The sequence below is a fragment of the Petromyzon marinus genome, unplaced genomic scaffold (assembly GCF_048934315.1).
Source record: "Petromyzon marinus isolate PM22_M1 ecotype Great Lakes invasive population unplaced genomic scaffold, UKy_Petmar_22M1.pri1.0 PM_G_Scaffold_67, whole genome shotgun sequence".
NCBI classification, from domain to species: Eukaryota; Metazoa; Chordata; class Hyperoartia; order Petromyzontiformes; family Petromyzontidae; genus Petromyzon; species Petromyzon marinus.
Window position 1 is genome coordinate 697,240 of NW_027423021.1, and position 25,098 is coordinate 722,337.

Sequence of the window (25,098 nt, forward strand, 5' to 3'; positions counted from 1 at the left end):
CTCCGGCCACGCCCTCTCGTGTAACCTGTGCTGTACCTGCAGGTACAGCACGTGGCGACCGGCGGCTGGGTCACGGGGAAGGAGCCGGGTTACGCATAGAGGTCCTGGAAGAGGCAGCTGGGAGGCGGTGTCGCGGCAGGGGCTGGGCACATTCTCAGAGGATTCGCTTTGGTGAGGATGTTGTAGACGTGCTGACACGCCACCTGCCGTGCTCCCTCCTCGCTGGAGCTCAGAAATGCGGGGAAGATGCCGGTGCCTTCTCCCATCCCGGGAACTGACACCTTATAGAGGAGGCCCGCGGGCATCCCGGGCCCCGAGTAAGCGTGCAGCTCGAAGCTTGGGTAGCTGATGCCAGCGGTCCGGCACAGCATCCGCAGCCGCACCTCCCACGACAGCATGGCCGCCTCCGGCAGCGCCTCGAGAGCAATGGGCATGGGCCGCAGGTGGTGAGGTACCCACCACAGCTGCGGGCGTGCCCCCCAGCCCCCAAATTGGCTGTGTGTGGCTTTGCCGGTGCCCGTGCACTCCGGCTGCAGCAGGTCTGGCACCGCCGCCTCCATCTCCACCGCCGCGGCCGCAGCCACCCGTTCCGGGATGGCCCAGTCCACCTTGATGGTCCGGCCCCATAGCTGCAAGTTGATTCGAAGGAGTTTGCTCCGGGCTATGGCGGCCGCGCGATGGCTCCTGTACTCGATGAACGCGTAGCCTCGGTTGAGGGTTATGTCCCAGCAACAGATGCTCATTGTGACGTCCACCGCGCCCTCCGTGGCACAGCTCATCGCCATCATCACCTCCGCTCGCTTCTTGTCCTTTGGCAGCCCCCCAATGAAGAGGCGGCGATTGTCCACGCTGAAGCAGACTCCAATGCTCGAATTTGTCGAGTTTCTTGACGGCATCCGTGGCTTGGGCGAGCGTCGCGTAGGTAGCGAACGCATAGCCGCGGGTCTCTCCGCTATAATCCATCATGAGGCGGAGTTGGTAGAGCTTCCCCACCATCTCCAGCACGGGCACCAGCTCATCCTCGTAGAGGTCGCGCGGGATCCTCCCCAGAAACACCTCGCAGCCATGGGCGGGAGGGGGCCCCTGCCAGTCGGGCGGCGGTCCGAACTTCCTCTGTCCGTTCTCCTGGACGATGCTGTACCCCGTGCGCAACATGAGGTCCAGCAGGACCTTCATACAGGCCATGCCGAGCACCGGTGGTTTGGCTACTACGGTGGTGCTGGGGCAGCACCTTGGGGCCCGGTGGAGCCCTTGACACTCCGCGCGGTCGCCTCGTGCCGACAAAGCCACGGGGGGAATCAGCTCCTGAAAAGCCAAAACCCCGGCAGGAACTCGCTCGGCCCAAACCTACAGGCCAACAGTGAAGAGAGGAAGAGAGAGAGAGAGTGGAGACGGATGGAGAAAGAGAGACGCGTTTGTTCGGTCCATGGGCCTAAATGTGACGTTAGCGTAGCCTGTGCAGTATACATACAGCGCTTTTGTCAATCCACTGCTGGATGAAGCCCTCCCCCACATTGCGCAGAGGAAACAAGAAACACAAACTCACACGGTTCCTGGCATGCGTTTGTTTGTCCTCGGAAATGTTCACCGAGCGATGATTTTGCGTTTCGAGCGGCGTTTGACTTCGCGCGGTGAACTTCGCCCGTGATGACGTCACTGGGCACGACAGGAGAGGTTGGCACTGACTTTTAGCGCCGGTTTATTTCTCCCCATCCAATAGTCCAAGAGACGCTTCAAAATGAGACCGTTTTGCCGGTATCAAAGTATGACAAAATAAGAATAGATTTGATCCTTTTTTGGCAACAAAATGGGTGTTTAGATGTTCAAACACCAAACAGAAACCTTCTTCAATGAATCTTAAGATCTGTTTTATTGCCAGAAAGGATACAACCTATTCTTATTTTTCCATAGCCCATGAGATGTCTCCTTTGTCGGTACCACGTGAGGTGGCCTAAATTGAGCAGTTGCAATTTCTCTACGTGGCCAGTGATAAACAAATTCAATGAGTGAGACTATCAAGTAATTTACTTTCATTTTCCATTCAAATAAATGGGTACAACTGAAGTTTTGCTAACTTAGGTGGTACCGAGTTCTGCTCTGGACCATGAGTGGGCCGTTTAATCAATTGTGGCCAGTTTTCAACATTGTATGGTCCCTAACAGCAACAGAGCTGTTGTATTACAATTGTGTTCATATTGGATCATCTTTACAACAGAGCAGACATGCAGACAGATCTTAATGCTTAATGCTTTCAAACCCTCGTTGTTAAAATGTGAGTTTACTTGCAAATGGAATCACAGTCCCAAATCATGACCGCAGAATGGTTGGAGCGAGTTGTTGGGGAGGGTGGTGGGTCGGGGGTTGAATTGCCATCATCAAAGCAGCACACGCCCCACCTTATGAACCACACAGAGTAATCACGCGAGCCAGACGTTGTATAGAAATGAGTATTGTTGTTAGTGTAGCGTTCACCAAAACGATCCAGGATATGTTTAATTTGGTCACGCCATTCATATTCAGATATTCATTTTGCTTGTGTTTCAAAGTGGGCCGATTCATCTTTGATCTCATGAAGATGCCAAATCGCAAATAGGTTTTGATCAAGTTGCTAAAAGGATACAATTTTTAAATGGATATTTTAAATCAATGGAGTGCATGTTTTACAATTCACGCAGCTCAATAACGAAATAAATAATATCGCATGGTTTTAATTAAGTAAAATATTTCATATATCAGAATTTATAAATTTGTGTCATGAATTGGGGTGATGAATTTTGCTTTGGCCATCTCTTAAATAACTGCAGTTATAATTAGAGCTGGGATATCATCATATTTCTCAAGTCGTCGATCACTCAACCAAATATATCGGTTTCATTACTCGACAAATTGGATAACAATTGGTTTTTTAAAAAAATTGTCCGCATATGTGCCACTGGATGGGAGGTTATGGGCGCGGCATAATCAGTTGTATCATGCTGGGCGTGGCTTGTAGGGGGTTTCCTACCTTCGGGAAGCGCGACGCTGAAATGGTCGCTGTTTTTTAATCCACCCGAGTTACTGACCACGCGTTCCTCTGGTTAAGGAACCTTCACGCAAACTGCGGTCACCCTCGCAGTGCCTTTTGGCTCAGCCACCGAACAAAGACGGTCACGGCGTCGCACGCTGTCAAGTGTGTTTCTGCAGCCGCCTGGAATACTTTTTATTACCATATTAGGAAGCCACTGGAGCTATGCACATTCACATCTAGATTTCAAACTCATTTCTTTAGTACTGCTTTTTGTGTTCTTAGCTCTTTCGGTAAAGTCACGTTGAAGGGAAACAATAAAATAATAAAATATATATAAAACAATAAAAATTATCACGACGTTTCGACCATAACACAAACGGTCATCATGATTTTTATTGTTTTATATATATTTTATTATTTTATTGTTTCCCTTCAACGTGGCTTTACCGAAATAGCTAAGAATTTGAATTACTGTAGTCACGAAACCTTTAAATCAAAATTTAACTGCTTTGTGTTTAGTCTTTCGTCCTTCCCCCACATCTCTGATTGGCACGGTTAACTACCGCACAGCGTGAAAGAAGTTCAACAACATACATGCACACAAAAGTTATAAGTTTGGTCAATTCACTTAATCGACTAATTATATCAGCTCCTAGGTATATTGCACTCTTTGTAGGTGAGGTCGGTAGCTGTGCTACTGTTGTGACATTGCCTACACAATTAACTCTGCCGTGGCGAATAGCGCGAGTGGTGTGTGTGTGATAATTATACATGACGACAGTGGTGGAGCTTGTACAGAATAAGTTAACACGATTTTTAATTTAGAGAGCATCTACATGCAACCGAATCTCACGACGCTATACCACAACAGACGCGTGCACCTAACCGGTAACAACGAGGCGTGATATTTGTCCGGTATTTTAAGAGAGAGACGGCCATAGGCAGAGAAGAGGAGGAAATGTATTTAGCTTGGACGTGGACAGCTGGTTGAGGGAAGTAAGTTCCAGATCTTGGAGGCAGCAAGAGGAGAAGGCGAAGCAAAAGACGAATCGAGGGTTGACCTCTACACAAGGACAAGGTCAACTCGCTGCTTCGATCAGAAAGCTTCGGCTCCTGCAGCGCAGAGCGCACGGAGGCGGTGCCTAGTGTAAGAGGGGAGATGAGGCTTGCACGTTGGAACCGGCGACAGTTGAATCCATATTCAGAGACGTTCGATTCGATATCGTGCATAGTCTCACGTGTACAGGATGCATTACGTGAGAGCCCGGAGTGCAGCGGAGGGGGCGAGGCTGATTCATTCGGCCTCAGAGGAACGCCGTGAGCCTCAACCGGTCCGTCATCAACCTCAGCCGTGGTCTATCAGCTGCGGGGTGAAGGGCACCCCCCTCGTGAGTCGCTCACGGTACTGCAAGGGCCACGTCACACTTCGCTCCTGCGTCATGAAGCGATCCCGTAGCGCCGTCTCTACACGCTTTGGGCCAGACGTGGGCAAAGGACGGCCAGTTGGGATTCCTAATCCGGCCTGCCGAACTTGTCCAAATATTATTATTGTTGTTGTTGTTAAATTAAATTTTACCTTGCTCCTGTAATGCCCCCGTTTCCCAGATTAGACGGCGCACTTTGACCGGGAGTGCGGTAAGTGTTCTGGGCGCAGGCCTCAGACGTTTTCGTGATGTTTGATCAATCACGTTATGACACGTTTTTGAATGGTTCATGTTCGTGCAATTTGTTAAAATTGCCTTGCAAATAAATGATTTGCTACCTTTTAAAGGCCAAATCCTTTCACGTAATGATTTTTGACACCGTAATTTATATTAGTGCACACAAACGCTCCATCCACCACCATCACCACCAACATCACCACCACCACCACCAGCATCACCACCACCGTCACCACCACCAGCATCACCACCACCAACATCACCACCACCAACAGCACCATCACCACCACAAACATCACCACCACAAACATCACCACCACCAACATCACCACCACAAACATCACCACCACCAACATCACCACCACCACCAACAGCACCATCACCACCACCAACATCACCACCACCAACATCACCACCAACACCAACATCACGACCAACATCACCACCAACATCACCATCACCACCACCAACATCACCACCACCACCAACATCATCACCACTAACATCCCGACCACCACCAACATCACCACCACCAACAGCACCATCACCACCACAAACATCACCACCACCAACATCACCACTACCAACATCACCACCACAAACATCACCATCACCAACATCACCACCACCACCAACAGCACCATCACCACCACCAACATCACCATCAACACCACCAACATCACCACCAACATCACCACCACCCACATCACCACCAACGTCACCATCACCACCACCAACATCACCACCACCACCAACATCACCACCACTAACATCCCGACCACCACCAACATCACCACCACCACCAACATCACCACCAACATCACCACCACCATCACCACCACCAACATCACCACCAACATCCCCACCACAACCAACATCACCACCATCACCACCACCAACATCACCATCACCAACATCACCACAAACATCACCACCAACATCCCCACCACCACCAACATCACCATCAACATCACCACCACCAACATCACCACCAACATCACCACCACCAATATCACCACCACCACCAACACCACCACCACCAACATCACCACCACCACCAACATCACCACCAACATCACCACCACCATCACCACCACCAACATCACCACCAACATCCCCACCACCACCAACATCACCACCAACATCACCACCACCAACATCACCACCAACACCAACATCACCACCACCACCACCAACATCACCACCACCAACATCACCACCAACATCCCCACCACCACCAACATCACCAACATCACCACCACCACCAACATCACCACCACCAACAGCACCATCACCACCACCAACATCACCACCACCACCACCAACATCACAACCACCACCAACACCACCACCACCAACATCACCACCAACATCACCACCAACATCCCCACCACCACCAACATCCCCACCAACATCACCACCACCACCAACATCACCACCACTAACATCCCCACCACCACAAACATCACCACCAACATCACCACCACCAACATCACCACCACCAACATCACCACCAACATCCCCACCACCACCAACATCACCACCAACATCACCACCACCACCATCACCACCAACATCACCACCACCACCAACATCACCACCACCACCAACACCACCACCACCACCAACATCACCACCAACATCCCCACCACCACCAACATCACCACCAACATCACCACCACCATCACCACCACCAACATCACCACCAACATCCCCACCACCACCAACATCACTACCACCAACATCACCACCACCACCAACACCACCAACATCACCACCACCACCAACATCACCACCAACATCACCACCACCATCACCACCACCAACATCACCACCAACATCCCCACCACCACCAACATCACCACCACCATCACCACCACCAACATGACCATCACCAACATCACCACCAACATCCCCACCACCACCAACATCACCACCAACATCACCACCACCAACATCACCACCAACATCACCACCACCAATATCACCACCACCACCAACACCACCACCACCAACATCACCACCAACATCCCCACCACCACCAACATCACCACCAACATCACCACCACCATCACCACCACCACCAACATCACCACCAACATCCCCACCACCACCAACATCACCACCAACATCACCACCACCAACATCACCACCAACACCAACATCACCACCACCACCACCAACATCACCAACATCACCAACAACATCACCACCAACATCCCCACCACCACCAACATCACCAACATCACCACCAACATCACCACCACCAACAGCACCATCACCACCACCAACATCACCACCACCACCAACATCACAACCACCACCAACACCACCACCAACATCACCACCAACATCCCCACCACCACCAACATCCCCACCACCAACATCACCACCACCACCAACATCACCACCACTAACATCCCTACCACCACCAACATCACCACCACCACCAACATCACCACCACCACCAACATCACCACCACCAACATCACCACCACCAACATCCCCACCACCACCAACATCACCACCAACATCACCACCACCACCATCACCACCAACATCACCACCACCACCAACATCACCACCACCACCAACACCACCACCACCACCAACATCACCACCAACATCCCCACCACCACCAACATCACCACCAACATCACGACCACCATCACCACCACCAACATCACCACCAACATCCCCACCACCACCAACATCACTACCACCAACATCACCACCACCACCAACACCACCAACATCACCACCACCACCATCACCACCAACATCCCCACCACCACCAACATCACCACCACCATCACCACCACCAACATTACAACCAACATCACCATCACCACCAACATCACCACCACCAACATCACCACCAACATCACCACCACCAACATCACCACCACCAACAGCACCATCACCACCACCAACATCACCACCACCAACATCACCACCACCACCACCAACATCACCACCACAAACATCACCATCATCACCACCACCATCAACAGCACCATCACCACCACCAACATCACCATCAACACCACCAACATTACCACCACCACCAACATCACCACCACTAACATCCTCACCACCACCAACATCACCACCACCAACATCACCACCACCACCAACAGCACAATCACCACCAACATCACAATCACCACCACCAACATCACCACCACCACCAACATCACCACCACCATCACCACCAACATCACCACCAACATCACCACCACCACCATCACCACCAACATCACCACCAACATTCCCACCACCACCAACATCACCACCACCATCACCAACATCACCAACATCACCACCAACATCCCCACCACCACCAACATCACCACCAACACCACCAACATCGCCACCAACATCCCCGCCACCACCAACATCACCACCAACATCACCACCACCATCACCACCACCACCATCACCACCAACATCCCCACCACCACCAACATCACAACCAACATCACCACCACCAACATCACCACCACCATCACCACCACCACCAACACCACCACCAACATCACCACCACCATCACTACCACCAACATCACCACCAACATCACCACCAACATCACCACCACCAACATCACCACCAACATCCCACCCACCACCAACATCACCACCAACATCACCACCAACATCACCACCACCAACATCACCACCACCACCAACACCACCACCACCAACATCACCACCACCACCACCACCAACATCACCACCAACATCCCCACCACCAACATCACCACCACCACCACCAACATCACCACCAACATCACCATCATCACCAACATCACCACCACCAACATCACCACCACCACCAACATCACCACCACCAACAGCACCATCACCACCACCAACATCACCACCACCAACACCACCACCACCAACATCACCACCACAAACATCACCATCACCAACATCACCACCACCAACAGCACCATCACCACCACCAACATCACCATCAACACCACCAACATTACCACCACCACCAACATCACCACCAACATCACCACCATCACCACCAACATCCCCACCACGACCAACATCACCACCAACATCACCACCACCAACATCACCACCAACATCACCACCACCACCATCACCACCAACACCACCACCATCACTACCACCACCATCACCACCAACATCACCACCAACATCCCCACCACCACCAACATCACCACCACCAACATCACCACCAACATCACCATCACCACCAACATCACCACCACCAACATCACCACCAACATCACCACCACCACCAACATCACCACCACCAACAGCACCATCACCACCACCAACATCACCACCACCAACATCACCACCACCAACATCACCACCACAAACATCACCATCACCAACATCACCACCACCACCACCAACAGCCCCATCACCACCACCAACATCACCATCAACACCACCAACATTACCACCACCACCAACATCACCACCACTAACATACCCACCACCACCAACATCACCACCACCAACATCACCACCACCACCATCACCACCACCAACATCACCATCAACACCACCAACAATAACACCACCACCAACATCATCACCAACATCACCACCACCAACATCACAACCAACATCCCCACCACCACCAACATCACCACCAACATCACCACCAACATCACCACCACCACCAACATCACCACCACCACCAACACCACCACCACCACCAACATCACCACCACCATCACCAACATCACCACCAACATCCCCACCACCACCAACATCACCACCACCACCAACATCACCACCAACATCCCCACCAACATCACTACCACCAACATCACCACCACCACCAACACCACCAACATCACCACCACCACCATCACCACCACCATCACCACCAACATCCCCACCACCACCAACATCACCACCACCATCACCACCACCAACATTACAACCAACATCACCATCACCACCAACATCACCACCACCAACATCACCACCAACATCACCACCACCAACAGCACCATCACCACCACCAACATCACCACCACCATCATCACCACCACCACCACCAACATCACCACCACAAACATCACCATCACCAACATCACCACCACCATCAACAGCACCATCACCACCACCAACATCACCATCAACACCACCAACATTACCACCACCACCAACATCACCACCACTAACATCCTCACCACCACCAACATCACCACCACCAACATCACCACCACCACCACCAACAGCACAATCACCACCACCAACATCACAATCACCACCACCAACATCACCACCACCACCAACATCACCACCACCATCACCACCAACATCACCACCAACATCACCACCACCACCATCACCACCAACATCACCACCAACATTCCCACCACCACCAACATCACCACCACCATCACCAACATCACCAACACCAACATCACCACCAACATCCCCACCACCACCAACATCAACACCACCACCACCAACATCGCCACCAACATCCCCGCCACCACCAACATCACCACCAACATCACCAATACCATCACCACCACCACCATCACCACCAACATCCCCACCACCACCAACATCACAACCAACATCACCACCACCAACATCACCACCACCATCACCACCACCACCAACACCACCACCACCAACATCACCACCACCATCACCACCACCAACATCACCACCAACATCACCACCACCAACATCACCACCAACATCCCACCCACCACCAACATCACCACCAACATCACCACCAACATCACCACCACCAACATCACCACCACCACCAACACCACCACCACCAACATCACCACCACCACCACCATCACCACCACCAACATCACCACCAACATCCCCACCACCAACATCACCACCACCACCACCAACATCACCATCATCACCAACATCACCACCACCAACATCACCACCAACATCACCACCACCACCAACATCACCACCACCAACAGCACCATCACCACCACCAACATCACCACCACCAACACCACCACCACCAACATCACCACCACAAACATCACCATCACCAACATCACCACCACCACCAACAGCACCATCACCACCACCAACATCACCATCAACACCACCAACATTACCACCACCACCACCAACATCACCACCAACATCACCACCATCACCACCAACATCCCCACCACCACCAACATCACCACCAACATCACCACCACCAACATCACCACCAACATCACCACCACCACCATCACCACCAACACCACCATCACTACCACCACCATCACCACCACCAACATCACCACCAACATCCCCACCACCACCAACATCACCACCACCACCACCACCACCACCAACATCACCACCAACATCACCATCACCACCAACATCACCACCACCAACATCACCACCACCACCAACATCACCACCACCAACAGCACCATCACCACCACCAACATCACCACCACCAACATCACCACCACAAACATCACCATCACCAACATCACCACCACCACCAACAGCCCCATCACCACCACCAACATCACCATCAACACCACCAACATTACCACCACCACCAACATCACCACCACCAACATCACCACCACCAACATCACCACCACCACCATCACCACCACCAACATCACCATCAACACCACCAACAATAACACCACCACCAACATCACCACCAACATCACCACCAACATCACAACCAACATCCCCACCAACATCACCACCAACATCACCACCAACATCACCACCACCACCAACATCACCACCACCACCAACACCACCACCACCACCAACATCACCACCACCATCACCAACATCACCACCAACATCCCCACCACCACCAACATCACCACCACCACCAACATCACCACCAACATCACCACCACCAACATCACCACCAACATCACCACCACCACCAACATCACCACCACCAACAGCACCATCACCACCACCAACATCACCATCACCACCACCACCAACATCACCACCACAAACATCACCATCACCAACATCACCACCACCACCAACAGCACCATCACCACCACCAACATCACCATCAACACCACCAACATTACCACCACCAACATCACCACCACTAACATCCCCACCACCAACAGCATCACCACCACCAACATCACCATCACCAACATCACCACCACCAACAGCACCACCACCAACATCACCATCACCACCACCAACATCACCACCACCAACATCACCACCACTAACATCCCCACCACCACCAACATCACCACCACCACCATCACCACCAACATCACCACCAACATCCCCACCAACATCACCCCCACCATCACCACCAACAACATCACCACTACCAACATAACCACCAACATCCCCACCACCACCAACATCCCCATTACCACCAACATCACCACCAACATCACCACCACCAACATCACCACCAACATCACCACCACCAACATCACCACCAACACCACCACCACCACCAACATCGCCACCAACATCACCACCACCATCACCACCACCAACATCCCCACCACCACCAACATCCCCATTACCACCAACATCACCACCAACATCACCACCACCAACATCACCACCAACACCACCAACAATAACACCACCACCAACATCACCACCAACATCACCACCACCAACATCACAACCAACATCCCCACCACCACCAACATCACCACCAACATCACCACCAACATCACCACCACCACCACCAACATCACCACCACACCAACATCACCACCACCACCACCACCAACATCACCACCACCATCACCACCACCAACATCACCACCAACATCCCCACCACCACCAACATCACCACCACCACCAACATCACCACCAACATCACCACCACCAACATCACCACCAACATCACCACCACCACCAACATCACTACCACCAACAGCACCATCACCACCACCAACATCACCACCACCAACATCACCACCACCACCAACATCACCACCACAAACATCACCATCACCAACATCACCACCAACAGCACCATCACCACCACCAACATCACCATCAACACCACCAACATTACCACCACCAACATCACCACCACTAACATCCCCACCACCACTAACATCACCACCACCAACATCACCACCACCAACATCACCACCACCACCAACAGCACCACCACCAACATCACCATCACCACCACCAACATCACCACCACCAACATCACCACCACTAAAATCCCCACCACCACCAACATCACCACCAACATCACCACCACCACCATCACCACCAACATCACCACCAACATCCCCACCAACATCACCCCCACCATCACCACCACCAACATCACCACTACCAACATCACCACCAACATCCCCACCACCACCAACATCCCCATTACCACCAACATCACCACCAACATCACCACCACCAACATCACCACCAACATCACCACCACCAACACCAACATCACCACCAACACCACCACCACCAACATCGCCACCAACATCACCACCACCATCACCACCACCAACATCGCCACCACCACCAACATCCCCATTACCACCAACATCACCACCAACATCACCACCACCAACATCACCACCAACAGCACCACCACCAACATCACCACCAACACCACCATCACCCCCACCAACATCACCATCAACACCACCAACATTACCACCACCACCAACATCACCACCACTAACATCCTCACCACCACCAACATCACCACCACCAACATCACCACCACCACCAACAGCACCATCACCACCACCAACATCACAATCACCACCACCAACATCACAATCACCACCACCAACATCACCACCACCACCAACATCACCACCAACATCACCACCAACATCACCACCACCACCATCACCACCAACATCACCACCAACATTCCCACCACCACCATCACCACCACCATCACCAACATCACCAACACCAACATCACCACCAACATCCCCACCACCACCAACATCACCACCAACACCACCACCACCAACATCGCCACCAACATCCCCGCCACCACCAACATCACCACCAACATGACCACCACCATCACCACCACCACCATCACCACCAACATCCCCACCACCACTAACATCACCACCACCAACATCACCACCACTAACATCCCCACCACCACTAACATCACCACCACCAACATCACCACCACCAACATCACCACCACCACCAACAGCACCACCACCAACATCACCATCACCACCACCAACATCACCACCACCAACATCACCACCACTAACATCCCCACCACCACCAACATCACCACCAACATCACCACCACCACCATCACCACCAACATCACCACCAACATCCCCACCAACATCACCCCCACCATCACCACCACCAACATCACCACTACCAACATCACCACCAACATCCCCACCACCACCAACATCCACATTACCACCAACATCACCACCAACATCACCACCACCAACATCACCACCAACATCACCACCACCACCACCAACATCACCACCAACACCACCACCACCAACATCGCCACCAACATCACCACCACCATCACCACCACCAACATCCCCACCACCACCAACATCCCCATTACCACCAACATCACCACCAACATCACCACCACCAACATCACCACCAACATCACCACCACCACAACCAACATCACCACCAACACCACCACCACCACCACCAACATCACCATCAACACCACCAACATTACCACCACCACCAACATCACCACCACTAACATCCTCACCACCACCAACATCACCACCACCAACATCACCACCACCACCAACAGCACCATCACCACCACCAACATCACAATCACCACCACCAACATCACCACCACCACCAACATCACCACCACCAACATCACCACCAACATCACCACCAACATCACCACCACCACCATCACCACCAACATCACCACCAACATTCCCACCACCACCAACATCACCACCACCATCACCAACATCACCAACACCAACATCACCACCAACATCCCCACCACCACCAACATCACCACCAACACCACCACCACCAACATCGCCACCAACATCCCCGCCACCACCAACATCACCACCAACATCACCACCACCATCACCACCACCACCATCACCACCAACATCCCCACCACCACCAACATCACCACCAACATCACCACCACCAACATCACCACCACCATCACCACCACCACCACCAACACCACCACCACCAACATCACCACCACCATCACCACCACCAACATCACCACCAACATCACCACCACCAACATCACCACCAACATCCCCACCACCACCAACATCACCACCAACATCACCACCACCAACATCACCACCAACATCACCACCACCAACATCACCACCACCACCAACACCACCACCACCAACATCACCACCACCACCACCATCACCACCACCAACATCACCACCAACATCCCACCACCAACATCACCACCACCACCACCAACATCACCACCAACATCACCATCATCACCAACATCACCACCACCAACATCACCACCAACATCACCACCACCACCAACATCACCACCACCAACAGCACCATCACCACCACCAACATCACCACCACCAACACCACCACCACCAACATCACCACCACAAACATCACCATCACCAACATCACCACCACCACCAACAGCACCATCACCACCACCAACATCACCATCAACACCACCAACATTACCACCACCACCAACATCACCACCAACATCACCACCACCACCATCACCACCAACATCCCCACCACCACCAACATCACCACCAACATCACCACCACCAACATCACCACCAACATCACCACCACCACCATCACCACCAACACCACCACCACCAACATCACTACCACCACCATCACCACCACCAACATCACCACCAACATCCCCACCACCACCAACATCACCACCACCACCACCAACATCACCACCAACATCACCATCACCACCAACATCACCATCACCACCAACATCACCACCAACATCACCACCACCACCAACATCACCACCACCAACAGCACCATCACCACCACCAACATCACCACCACCAACATCACCACCACCAACATCACCACCACAAACATCACCATCACCAACATCACCACCACCACCAACAGCCCCATCACCACCACCAACATCACCACCACCAACATCACCACCACCACCAACATCACCACCACAAAGATCACCATCACCAACATCACCACCACCAACAGCACCATCACCACCACCAACATCACCATCAACACCACCAACATTACCACCACCAACATCACCACCACTAACATCCCCACCACCACCAACATCACCACCACCAACATCACCACCACCAACATCACCACCACCACCAACAGCACCACCACCATCATCACCATCACCACCACCAACATCACCACCACCAACATCACCACCACTAACATCCCCACCACCACCAACATCACCACCAACATCACCACCACCACCATCACCACCAACATCACCACCAACATCCCCACCAACATCACCCCCACCATCACCACCACCAACATCACCACTACCAACATCACCACCAACATCCCCACCACCACCAACATCCCCATTACCACCAACATCACCACCAACATCACCACCACCAACATCACCACCAACACCACCACCACCAACATCGCCACCAACATCACCACCACCATCACCACCACCAACATCACCACCAACATCCCCACCACCATCACCACCACCACCAACATCACCACCAACATCCCCACCACCACCAACATCACCACCAACATCACCACCACCACCATCACCACCACCAACACCACCAACATCACCATCACCACCAATATCGCCACCAACATCACCACCAACATCACCACCACCACCAACATCACCACCACCAACACCACCACCATCACCACCACCACCAACATCACCACCACCACCAACATCACCACCACCAACAACATCACCACCACCATCAACATCACCACCAACATCCCCACCACCACCAACACCACCAACATCACCACCACCACCACCATCACCACCACCAACATCAACACCATCACCACCACCATCATCACCAACACCATCACCACCACCATCACCACCACCAACATCACCACCACCACCAACATCACCATCACCACCAACATCACCACCACCAACATCACCACCACCATCACTACCACCACCACCAACATCACCACCATCACCACCAACAACATCACCACCACCATCAACATCACCAGCATCACCACCACCAACATCACCACCACCACCAACATCACCACCAACATCACCACCACTAACATCACCATCACCACCACCACCATCAACATCACCACCATCACCACCACCATCACCACCACCATCACCACCAACATCACCACCACCACCAACACCACCACCACCAACATCACCACCACCATCACCACCACCAACATCACCACCAACATCCCCACCACCAACATCACCACCACCACCACCAACATCACCACCAACATCACCACCAACATCACCACCACCAACATCACCACCAACATCACCACCAACATCACCACCAACATCACCACCACCAACATCACTACCAACATCACCACCACCACCAACATCACCACTTACCGGCGCAAAGCTCCTGTAGGTGTCTGGGGGAGGGGTCTTGATGAGGTTACACACGAAACTGTTTCCTAGTGCGCTGGTGAAAGAGGAGGTCGCTTATGTCCGACGTTCCGTGTCACTACCACGGACGGGTGACTTGCGCGCGTGCCTGTGATCGCGACAGAGGCCTTAGCTTGATGCTTTCAGAAAACATAGCGCGGATAGGCGATCACGTGGGGCGAGCGAGGCTCAGATTCCGTAGAACTGATAAGCACCGCCCGTAGACTCATCACTGCCCATAAACTCATCACTGCCCATTCACTAGGAGACTGAAAACCCCAATAAGCTGAAATAGAAACCGAATAAACTTAGAGAGAAACCCGCAAAACGTAAAAAGCTATTGAATGCATGGCTGTGTGTGCTGCTTTGCATTGTCGTAGCTACGTATGCAGTCTGCAGGTTTTTTTACGTGGGCACGTGCAAATATTGTCTGGGTACATGAAAATATTTCTTTGAAAATGTGTCCTAGACAGTATATTTGTAAGTGTGTGAGTTAATAAAAGTAGAATTGAAACATTAGCACAATGTAGATTTGTATGTTGTAGGGTAGAAATGTAGCTATGATCTAATATAGGTTTAATACAATGTATATTCATCATAAAAGGTTTTTGGGTTAGATCGCGTTATTTATAAATGTGTCGTAACCCTCCACCACCCGACACGGCCAATCAGCAAAAAAGTGTCACGTTGACAAAAGACAAATAGTTCACTACTTTAGCCCACCGGTGTGTTGAAGAGTGAATCCACAACATTTAGAGTTTGAGTACGACGTTTCGCTGGTAATTACATCCAGCATCATCGGGAAATTCGCCAGAATGGTAAAGCCCTCGCTTGCTCCCGGTCTTAAATAGAGTAGCAGCAGGCTGACGTCATCATTTAACTCATTTCAAGTGCAGTGATTTGAGGCAGAGAGGGGGTATTGTAATTATATAATCGATTGGTAATCAGTCAATGGTTATGATTAGTAATGAGTTGTAGATTAGTAATTAGTTGTAATGTGTGTTATTGTGATTATATGCTACGTTAGTAATCCGTTAATTAGTACGTGTTTTCCCAATAAGGAATTGTAATATGTATTATTTAATAATACGCTTCCAAGCCGCACTAAGCCTGTAGCTGTCAGAGCGATTAAAGTTATTTCTATTCCTCTCAATTTCAATGGATTTTCTAATTAGTCTTTGCCAGTAATAATTAGTTTTACACAACACTTCAACGTTATCAAAATCAATTGAGTGTCCTTGTTGACAAGCATGTTCTGCCACTGCCGACAGTTGTGTTTGAGATAATTTAATATTTCTTTGATGTTCTTTTAGTCTTATGCTGATGTTACGTCCCGTCTGTCTAATACAGCATCTGCCACATAAACAATTAATCCGATATACACCTTCTGTTGATAATTTAGGTAATGCGTCTTTAGTGCAAGATACTAGTTTATTTATTTTGTGTACTGTACCAAATCTTACTGTAATGTTTTGCTTTTGCAAAACACGGGCTAATTTGTCAGTTACTCCTGAGATATATGGAATTTTTATTGTTTTTACAATCTGATCGCTTTCAGCAGTATTGCTTTGCGATCGTGATTTGGCATTCAGTGCACTGTTAATTTGAGCATTATTGTAGCCATTCTGTCGTAGTGCGTCTTTAACATGTTTGATCTCTCTCACTAGACTTTCACCATCTGACACTGTTTTAGCCCGATGTATGAGCATCTTGATAAGAGAGGATTTCTGAGCAGGATGATGCGAATCTGCATTCAGATAGGCATCAGTGTGCGTTTGCTTTCTGTAAACGCTGTGATATTTTACCGTTTAGGCCATGTCCAAGCAAAATATCTAGGAACGGGAGTGTGTTATTCACGTCCATTTCCATGGTGAACTGGATGGCCGGGTTTTGTGCACTGAGATGATTTAGAAAATCATTAAGTGTATCTTTACCATGTGGCCAGACAACCAAAGTGTCATCCACATATCTAAACCAAAAAGATGGTTTTAATGTGCTCGAGGCAAGTGCTCTTATTTCAAAGTTTTCCACGTACAAATTTGCTATAGCAGGGGATAAAGGAGAGCCCATTGCTGCTCCTTCCTTTTGTTTAAAGAAATCCCCTCTACATAAGAAGTGTTATTTAAACAATGGTCAGCAAGTTTCGGAATATATTTTGGTAAACCGGTATTCTTTACTAGTGTATCAAGTAATTTAAGCGATTCATCCACTGGAACCTTAGTGAATAGAGAAATCACATCAAAACTTACCAAAATATCATCAGGAGTAAGTTTAATATCTTTAATCACATTCACAAGATGTTCTGAATTTTTTATGAATGAAGATGTCCTACCGATGTAGGGCTGTATTTGTTTGGTTATATATTTTGCTAATTGATATGTGGCAGAGCCAATTGTACTGACTATGGGTCGTAATGGGATGCCGATTTTATGAATCTTTGGTAGCCCATAGAGTCTAGGTGGTTTTGAGGCCTTTGGCTTAATTTGGTATTGCTCATTTTTAGGGATTAATGAATTTGCAATTATTGCAGTGGTCTTACTTTCTAAACTATTAGTTGGATCTCGTTTAATTTTAATGTAGGTACTTTCCTCTCGTAAATTTCTAATTTTATTATCATAATCGGCTCGTGACATCACTACAGTAGTGCGGCCTTTATCAGCTGCTAGGATTTGGATATCCTTGTTTACACGCAGCTCTCTTAGGGCTTTTGCCTCGTTAGAGCTAATATTTACTTTTGGAACTTTGCTATTCTCAATTATTTTAGCAACCTCATGTCTAGTCATCTCTGCCTCATTATGTGGAAGGAGTCGAACTGCTGATTCTACCTCAGCAATTATCTCATCCACTGGAATTGTGCGTGGGGTAACGGCAAAGTTAAGGCCTTTAGAAAGGATAGAGACCATGTCACCGGTTAATAGTGTTAGTCAAGTTCAGTACGGTTTTGTTTTTAAATTTTTTTTTTGGTTTTCAGTAGGGATTTGTTTATTATGTAGTCTAGAAAATTTATGAATTTGGTTAGTTTTTGTTAGTTTAAACACATTATCAGCCGATTGTTGTGTTATGTTATCGATTATATTCCAATAATGCATAGATACACTATTGCTTATATCTAAGTGTAACTGCTTTAGCGATTCCGAAATGTAAGATAATTCACTCCTATTGTGCTGTATTCTCTCTATTAATAATAATTCGATAGCTTTGTGTAGTATTTGGTTAGCTTTAGAAGACTTCATGTGATGTGTTATTTTAACTGCGTTTGGTATTACCTTTGAATCTCTGCACCTTTTGAGGAACGCCAGTGAAGATATCAATTTCATCCACTTAATGCGGAGCTTCTCCAATTTTCTGGTTTTAAGAAAAGTATCCTCCCCATAGAGGTTAGTCAGTTTAACACGTAGGCTTTCGCGACCAATATTATTCATAATAAAGGTTTTTGGGTTAGATCGCATTTATTTATAATTCAGAACATCTTGTGAATGTGATTAGAGATATTAAACTTACTCCTGTTGATATTCTGGTAAGTTTTGATGTGATTTCTCAATTCACTAAGGTTCCAGTGTACGAATCGCTTAAATTACTGGATACACTAGTAAAGAATACCGGTTTACCAAAAGATATTCCGAAACTTGCTGGCCATTGTTTAAATAACACTTATTTCTTATGGAGAGGGGATTTCTTTTAAACAAAAGGAAGGAGCAGCAATCGGTTCTCCTTTATCCCCTGCTATAGCAAAATTGTACATGGAAAACTTTGAAATAAGAGCACTTGCCTCGAGCACATTAAAACCATCCTTTTGGTTTAGATATGTGGATGACACTTTGGTTGTCTGGCCACATGGTAAAGATACACTTAATGATTTTCTAAATCATCTCAATGCACAAAACCCGGCCATCCAGTTCACCATGGAAATGGAGGTGAATAATACACTCCCATTCCTAGATATTTTGCTTGGACATGGCCTAAACGGTAAAATAACACAGCGTTTACAGAAAGCAAACGCACACTGATGCCTATCTGAATGCAGATTCGCATCATCCAGCTCAGAAATCCGCTCTTATCAAGAGGCTCATACATCGGGCTAAAACAGTGTCAGATGGTGAGAGTCTAGTGAGAAAGATTAAACACGTTAAAGACGCACTACGACAGAATGGCTACAATAATGCTCAAATTAACAGAGCATTGAATGCCAAATCACGATCGCAAAGCAATACTGCTGAAAGTGACCAGATTGTTAAAACAATAAAAATTCCATATATCTCAGGAGTAACTGACAAATTAGCCCGTGTTTTGCAAAAGCAAAACATTACAGTAAGATTTGGTACAGTACACAAAATTCAAAAACTAGTATCTTGCACTAAAGACGCATTACCTAAATTATCAACAGAACGTTTATATCGGATTAATTGTTTATGTGGCAGCTGCTACATTGGACAGACGGGACGTAACATCAGCATAAGACTAAAAGAACATCAGAGAAATATTAAATTACGTCAAACACAACTGTCGGCAGTGGCAGAACATGCTTGTCAACAAGGACACTCAATTGATTTTGACAATGTTGCAGTGGTGTGTAAAACCAATTATTACTGGCAAAGACTAATTAGAGAATCCATTGAAATTGAGAGGAACAAGAATAACTTTAATCACTCTGACAGCTACAGGCTTAGTCCGGCCTGGAAGCGTATTATTAAATAATACACATTACATTTTGATTTAAAGAATTACTAATCTACAACTCATTACTAATCATAACCAATGACTGATTACTAATCGATTATATAATTACAATACCCCCCCTCCGCCTCTATTCACTGCACCTGATATGAGTTAAGTGATGACGTCACCCTGCTGCTCTATATAAAACCGGGAGCAAGCGAGGGCTTTACCATTCTAGCGAATTGCCCGATGATGCTGGATGTATTTACCAGCGAAACGTCGTACTCAAACTGTAAATATGGATTCACTCTTCAACACACCGGTGTCTAAAGTAGTGAACTATTTGTCTTTTTGTCAACGTGACACTTTTTTTTGCTGATTGGCCGTGTCGGGTAGTGGAGGGTTACGACACATTTATAAATAAACGTGATCTAACCCAAAAACCTTTATTATGGGTCTTAATTTAAATAAATTATGTTAATGAGCCCGGCCCATACGTGGAGGGATGGGGCGTGGGTGCTGAAACCCGTCGCAATAAACTCGCGACGGCCTTCACGAATACATTATGTTAATGAGCCGCCAGTCACCGGGCGTAGCTTTACCCAAATAAGGATTGTACTTGAACAGATAACGGAAGTTGACCAGGGCAGAGGTGACGTCACGCTCAAGGGCGCGGTAGACGGTGGGGTGAATACCTTGGTGACATGACGTCACTAGCGAGGGACACCTCCCCCTGGCGTTTCACGCCGATGAGGTGATGCTGAGTAGTGACGTCACAGAGCGGGGTTGGAGTTGAAGTTGATTTAGATTCATTTTCCATTGCTCCCTCCCTTGAACTCAGCATCAACAACGTGGACATTGCATCCCACTGGGATTTTTAGCACAGCGTTGGTGTACGGTGCTTTTTTCAGGAACATTTTGCTGTTTTTTTCATGCATTTTCTGTTTGCAGAGTCACACAAAGTAGTCACTTTAAGATGAGTTTCTTGTTTGTGTTTGTTGTGGTTGCACTTGATTCAAGAGCCGAATGGCTCACAGGGGTATACCAAAATATATTAACTGAAATTATTGTGTACACTCTGTGTGTGTACACTGTGTGTGCACACTGTGTGTGTACACGTACACACTGTGTGTGTGTACAGTGTGTGTGTACACTGTGTGTGTGCACTGTGTGTGTGTACACTGTGTGTGCACTGTGTGTGTGTGTGTACACTGTGTGTGCACACTGTGTGTGTACACGTACACACTGTGTGTGTACAGTGTGTGTGTACACTGTGTGTGTGTGCACTGTGTGTGTGTGTACACTGTGTGTGTGCACTGTGTGTGTGTGTACACTGTGTGTGTGCACTGTGTGTGCACTGTGTGTGTGTGTGTGTACAGTGTGTGTGTACACTGTGTGTGTGTACACTGTGGGGGGCACAGTCATCTCAGTCGACCAATGGGCATCTTTTCATCAATTTATTTTCCAATTTTCTTGTTTTTGTTATTTTCTATCTACGTGACTTTACCGAAAGAAGCAAGACTATAAATGTTAACGAGCTGCACCACGCTGTGTGGGAGCTGCCTGGCCTGTCGCTCCGCACAAAGCTGCGTGGAGCCTCTGAGTGGAAGTTCTGCGCCGGTGAGAAACTCTCTCAGGCTGACCCCCACCCCCACGCCTCCACGCAGATTGAGGCGAGCCGAGTGGTGGCGCATTCTATTTTGACTCAAAACGTTCGCGACTGCAGGAATTAATGTTCTGGGTTCTTTCCGTCAAGTCACGTAAATTCATATTCTTAGCTCTTTCCGTCAAGTCACGTTGAAGGGAAACAATAAAATATATATAAAACAATAAAAATTCTCACGACGTTTCGACCATAACACAAACTGATGACCGTTTGTGTTACGGTCGAAACGTCGTGAGAATTTGTATTGTTTTATATATATTATTATTTTATTGTTTCCCTTCAACGTGACTTTTACCGAAAGAGCTAAGAATATGAATTACTGCAGTCACGAAAGCTTTAAATCAAAATTTAAAGAGTCACGTCAATTAAAATGTTTCATTAAAGAAAAAAATAATATGACGATTTAAATAATAAAAATAAACGCATTTTTTCTTTATTTTTGTTTTCTATCTACGTGACTTTACCGAAAGAACCAAGAATGTGGTAGCACATTCTCTATTTGTTGCAGAGGTTCAAGGTTAAAATCCGACAGGCATATCTGGCTACCCCAGTAACATTCACAATATGCGCGCGCAGTCTGCTAAACGGCAGATGTAAAACATAACGTTGTGTCATTCACAACGCACAGGTCATTGCATCATTGGAAACCTCATTTGCCGGTAACAAAATATGATAATTGGTTTTACCCTTTTATCTGGCAACAAAACTGATACCTTTTTTACAAGGAGTCATGTTTACATTGACCACAATACCTTCGGTCAGAACGCAAACAAAAGACAACAACTCTGATAATGTATTGGCACTGTCCTTGAAATTGATTGGTCCACACCCGAGACAACTTTCTTTTTGGCGTCTTCTGGTCCAACACCAACGTGAGACTAGGGCTCTAAAGAAAGCCGTCTCGGGTGTGGACCAATCAATTTAAAGGACAGTGCCACATACATTATCAGAGTTGTTGTTTTGTGTTTGCGTTCCGACCGCAGGTATTGTGGTCAATGTGAACATGACTCCTTGTAAAAAAGGTGTCAGTTTTGTTGCCGGATAAAAGGGTAAAAAACAATTATCAAGTCCCACCTTGTTGTTATTGTTGTTGTGGGCAGGTCGCTTCTGATAACAAGAGCGGTATAGCAGCTCAAGCGGGCTTGGCCTGGTGAAAAAAATAAAAACTGCGTGAATATTTACAATAAAAAAAGTTACAAAGTGGCGAGCCGGGTGAAGACAAATTAAACTTAAGCGAGATAATTAAAGTGAATGCAATCAGGCGAGGGCAGGAGGCAAGGCCCCGCGTGGCTAGGCCCCGCGTTGTAAAGTTCCAACCTGGACATCGATTCCCATGCTCGCTGCTACTCAACTGACATCCCTACGAGAGAACGAGGCTCTACCTTGGTAAACAACAACCACCACAACCACCACCACCACAACAACCACAATCGCAATGAGAAGTTCTCACCTCGGATTTCAGTGCAGTGTTACCTCGTGACGTCAC

General features: G+C 48.7%; 1 protein-coding gene across 1 annotated transcript; it reads right to left on the reverse strand.

The window, feature by feature from the left end:
* Nucleotides 1-51: 51 nt before the first annotated feature.
* LOC142920110 (uncharacterized) lies at nt 52-25,098 on the reverse strand. Its single transcript, XM_076062575.1, has 3 exons — nt 25,063-25,098; nt 24,687-24,759; nt 52-1,347 (listed from the first exon to the last, which is right to left on the reverse strand). The coding sequence occupies exon 3, from the start codon at nt 933-935 to the stop codon at nt 90-92; it is 846 nt and encodes a 281-aa protein (XP_075918690.1). The 5' UTR covers nt 936-1,347; nt 24,687-24,759; nt 25,063-25,098; the 3' UTR covers nt 52-89.

Excerpts from the sequence above, each read along its gene's own strand:
- LOC142920110 (XM_076062575.1), bottom strand. The coding sequence starts at position 935 with ATGCGTTCGCTACCTACGCGACGCTCGCCCAAGCCACGGATGCCGTCA.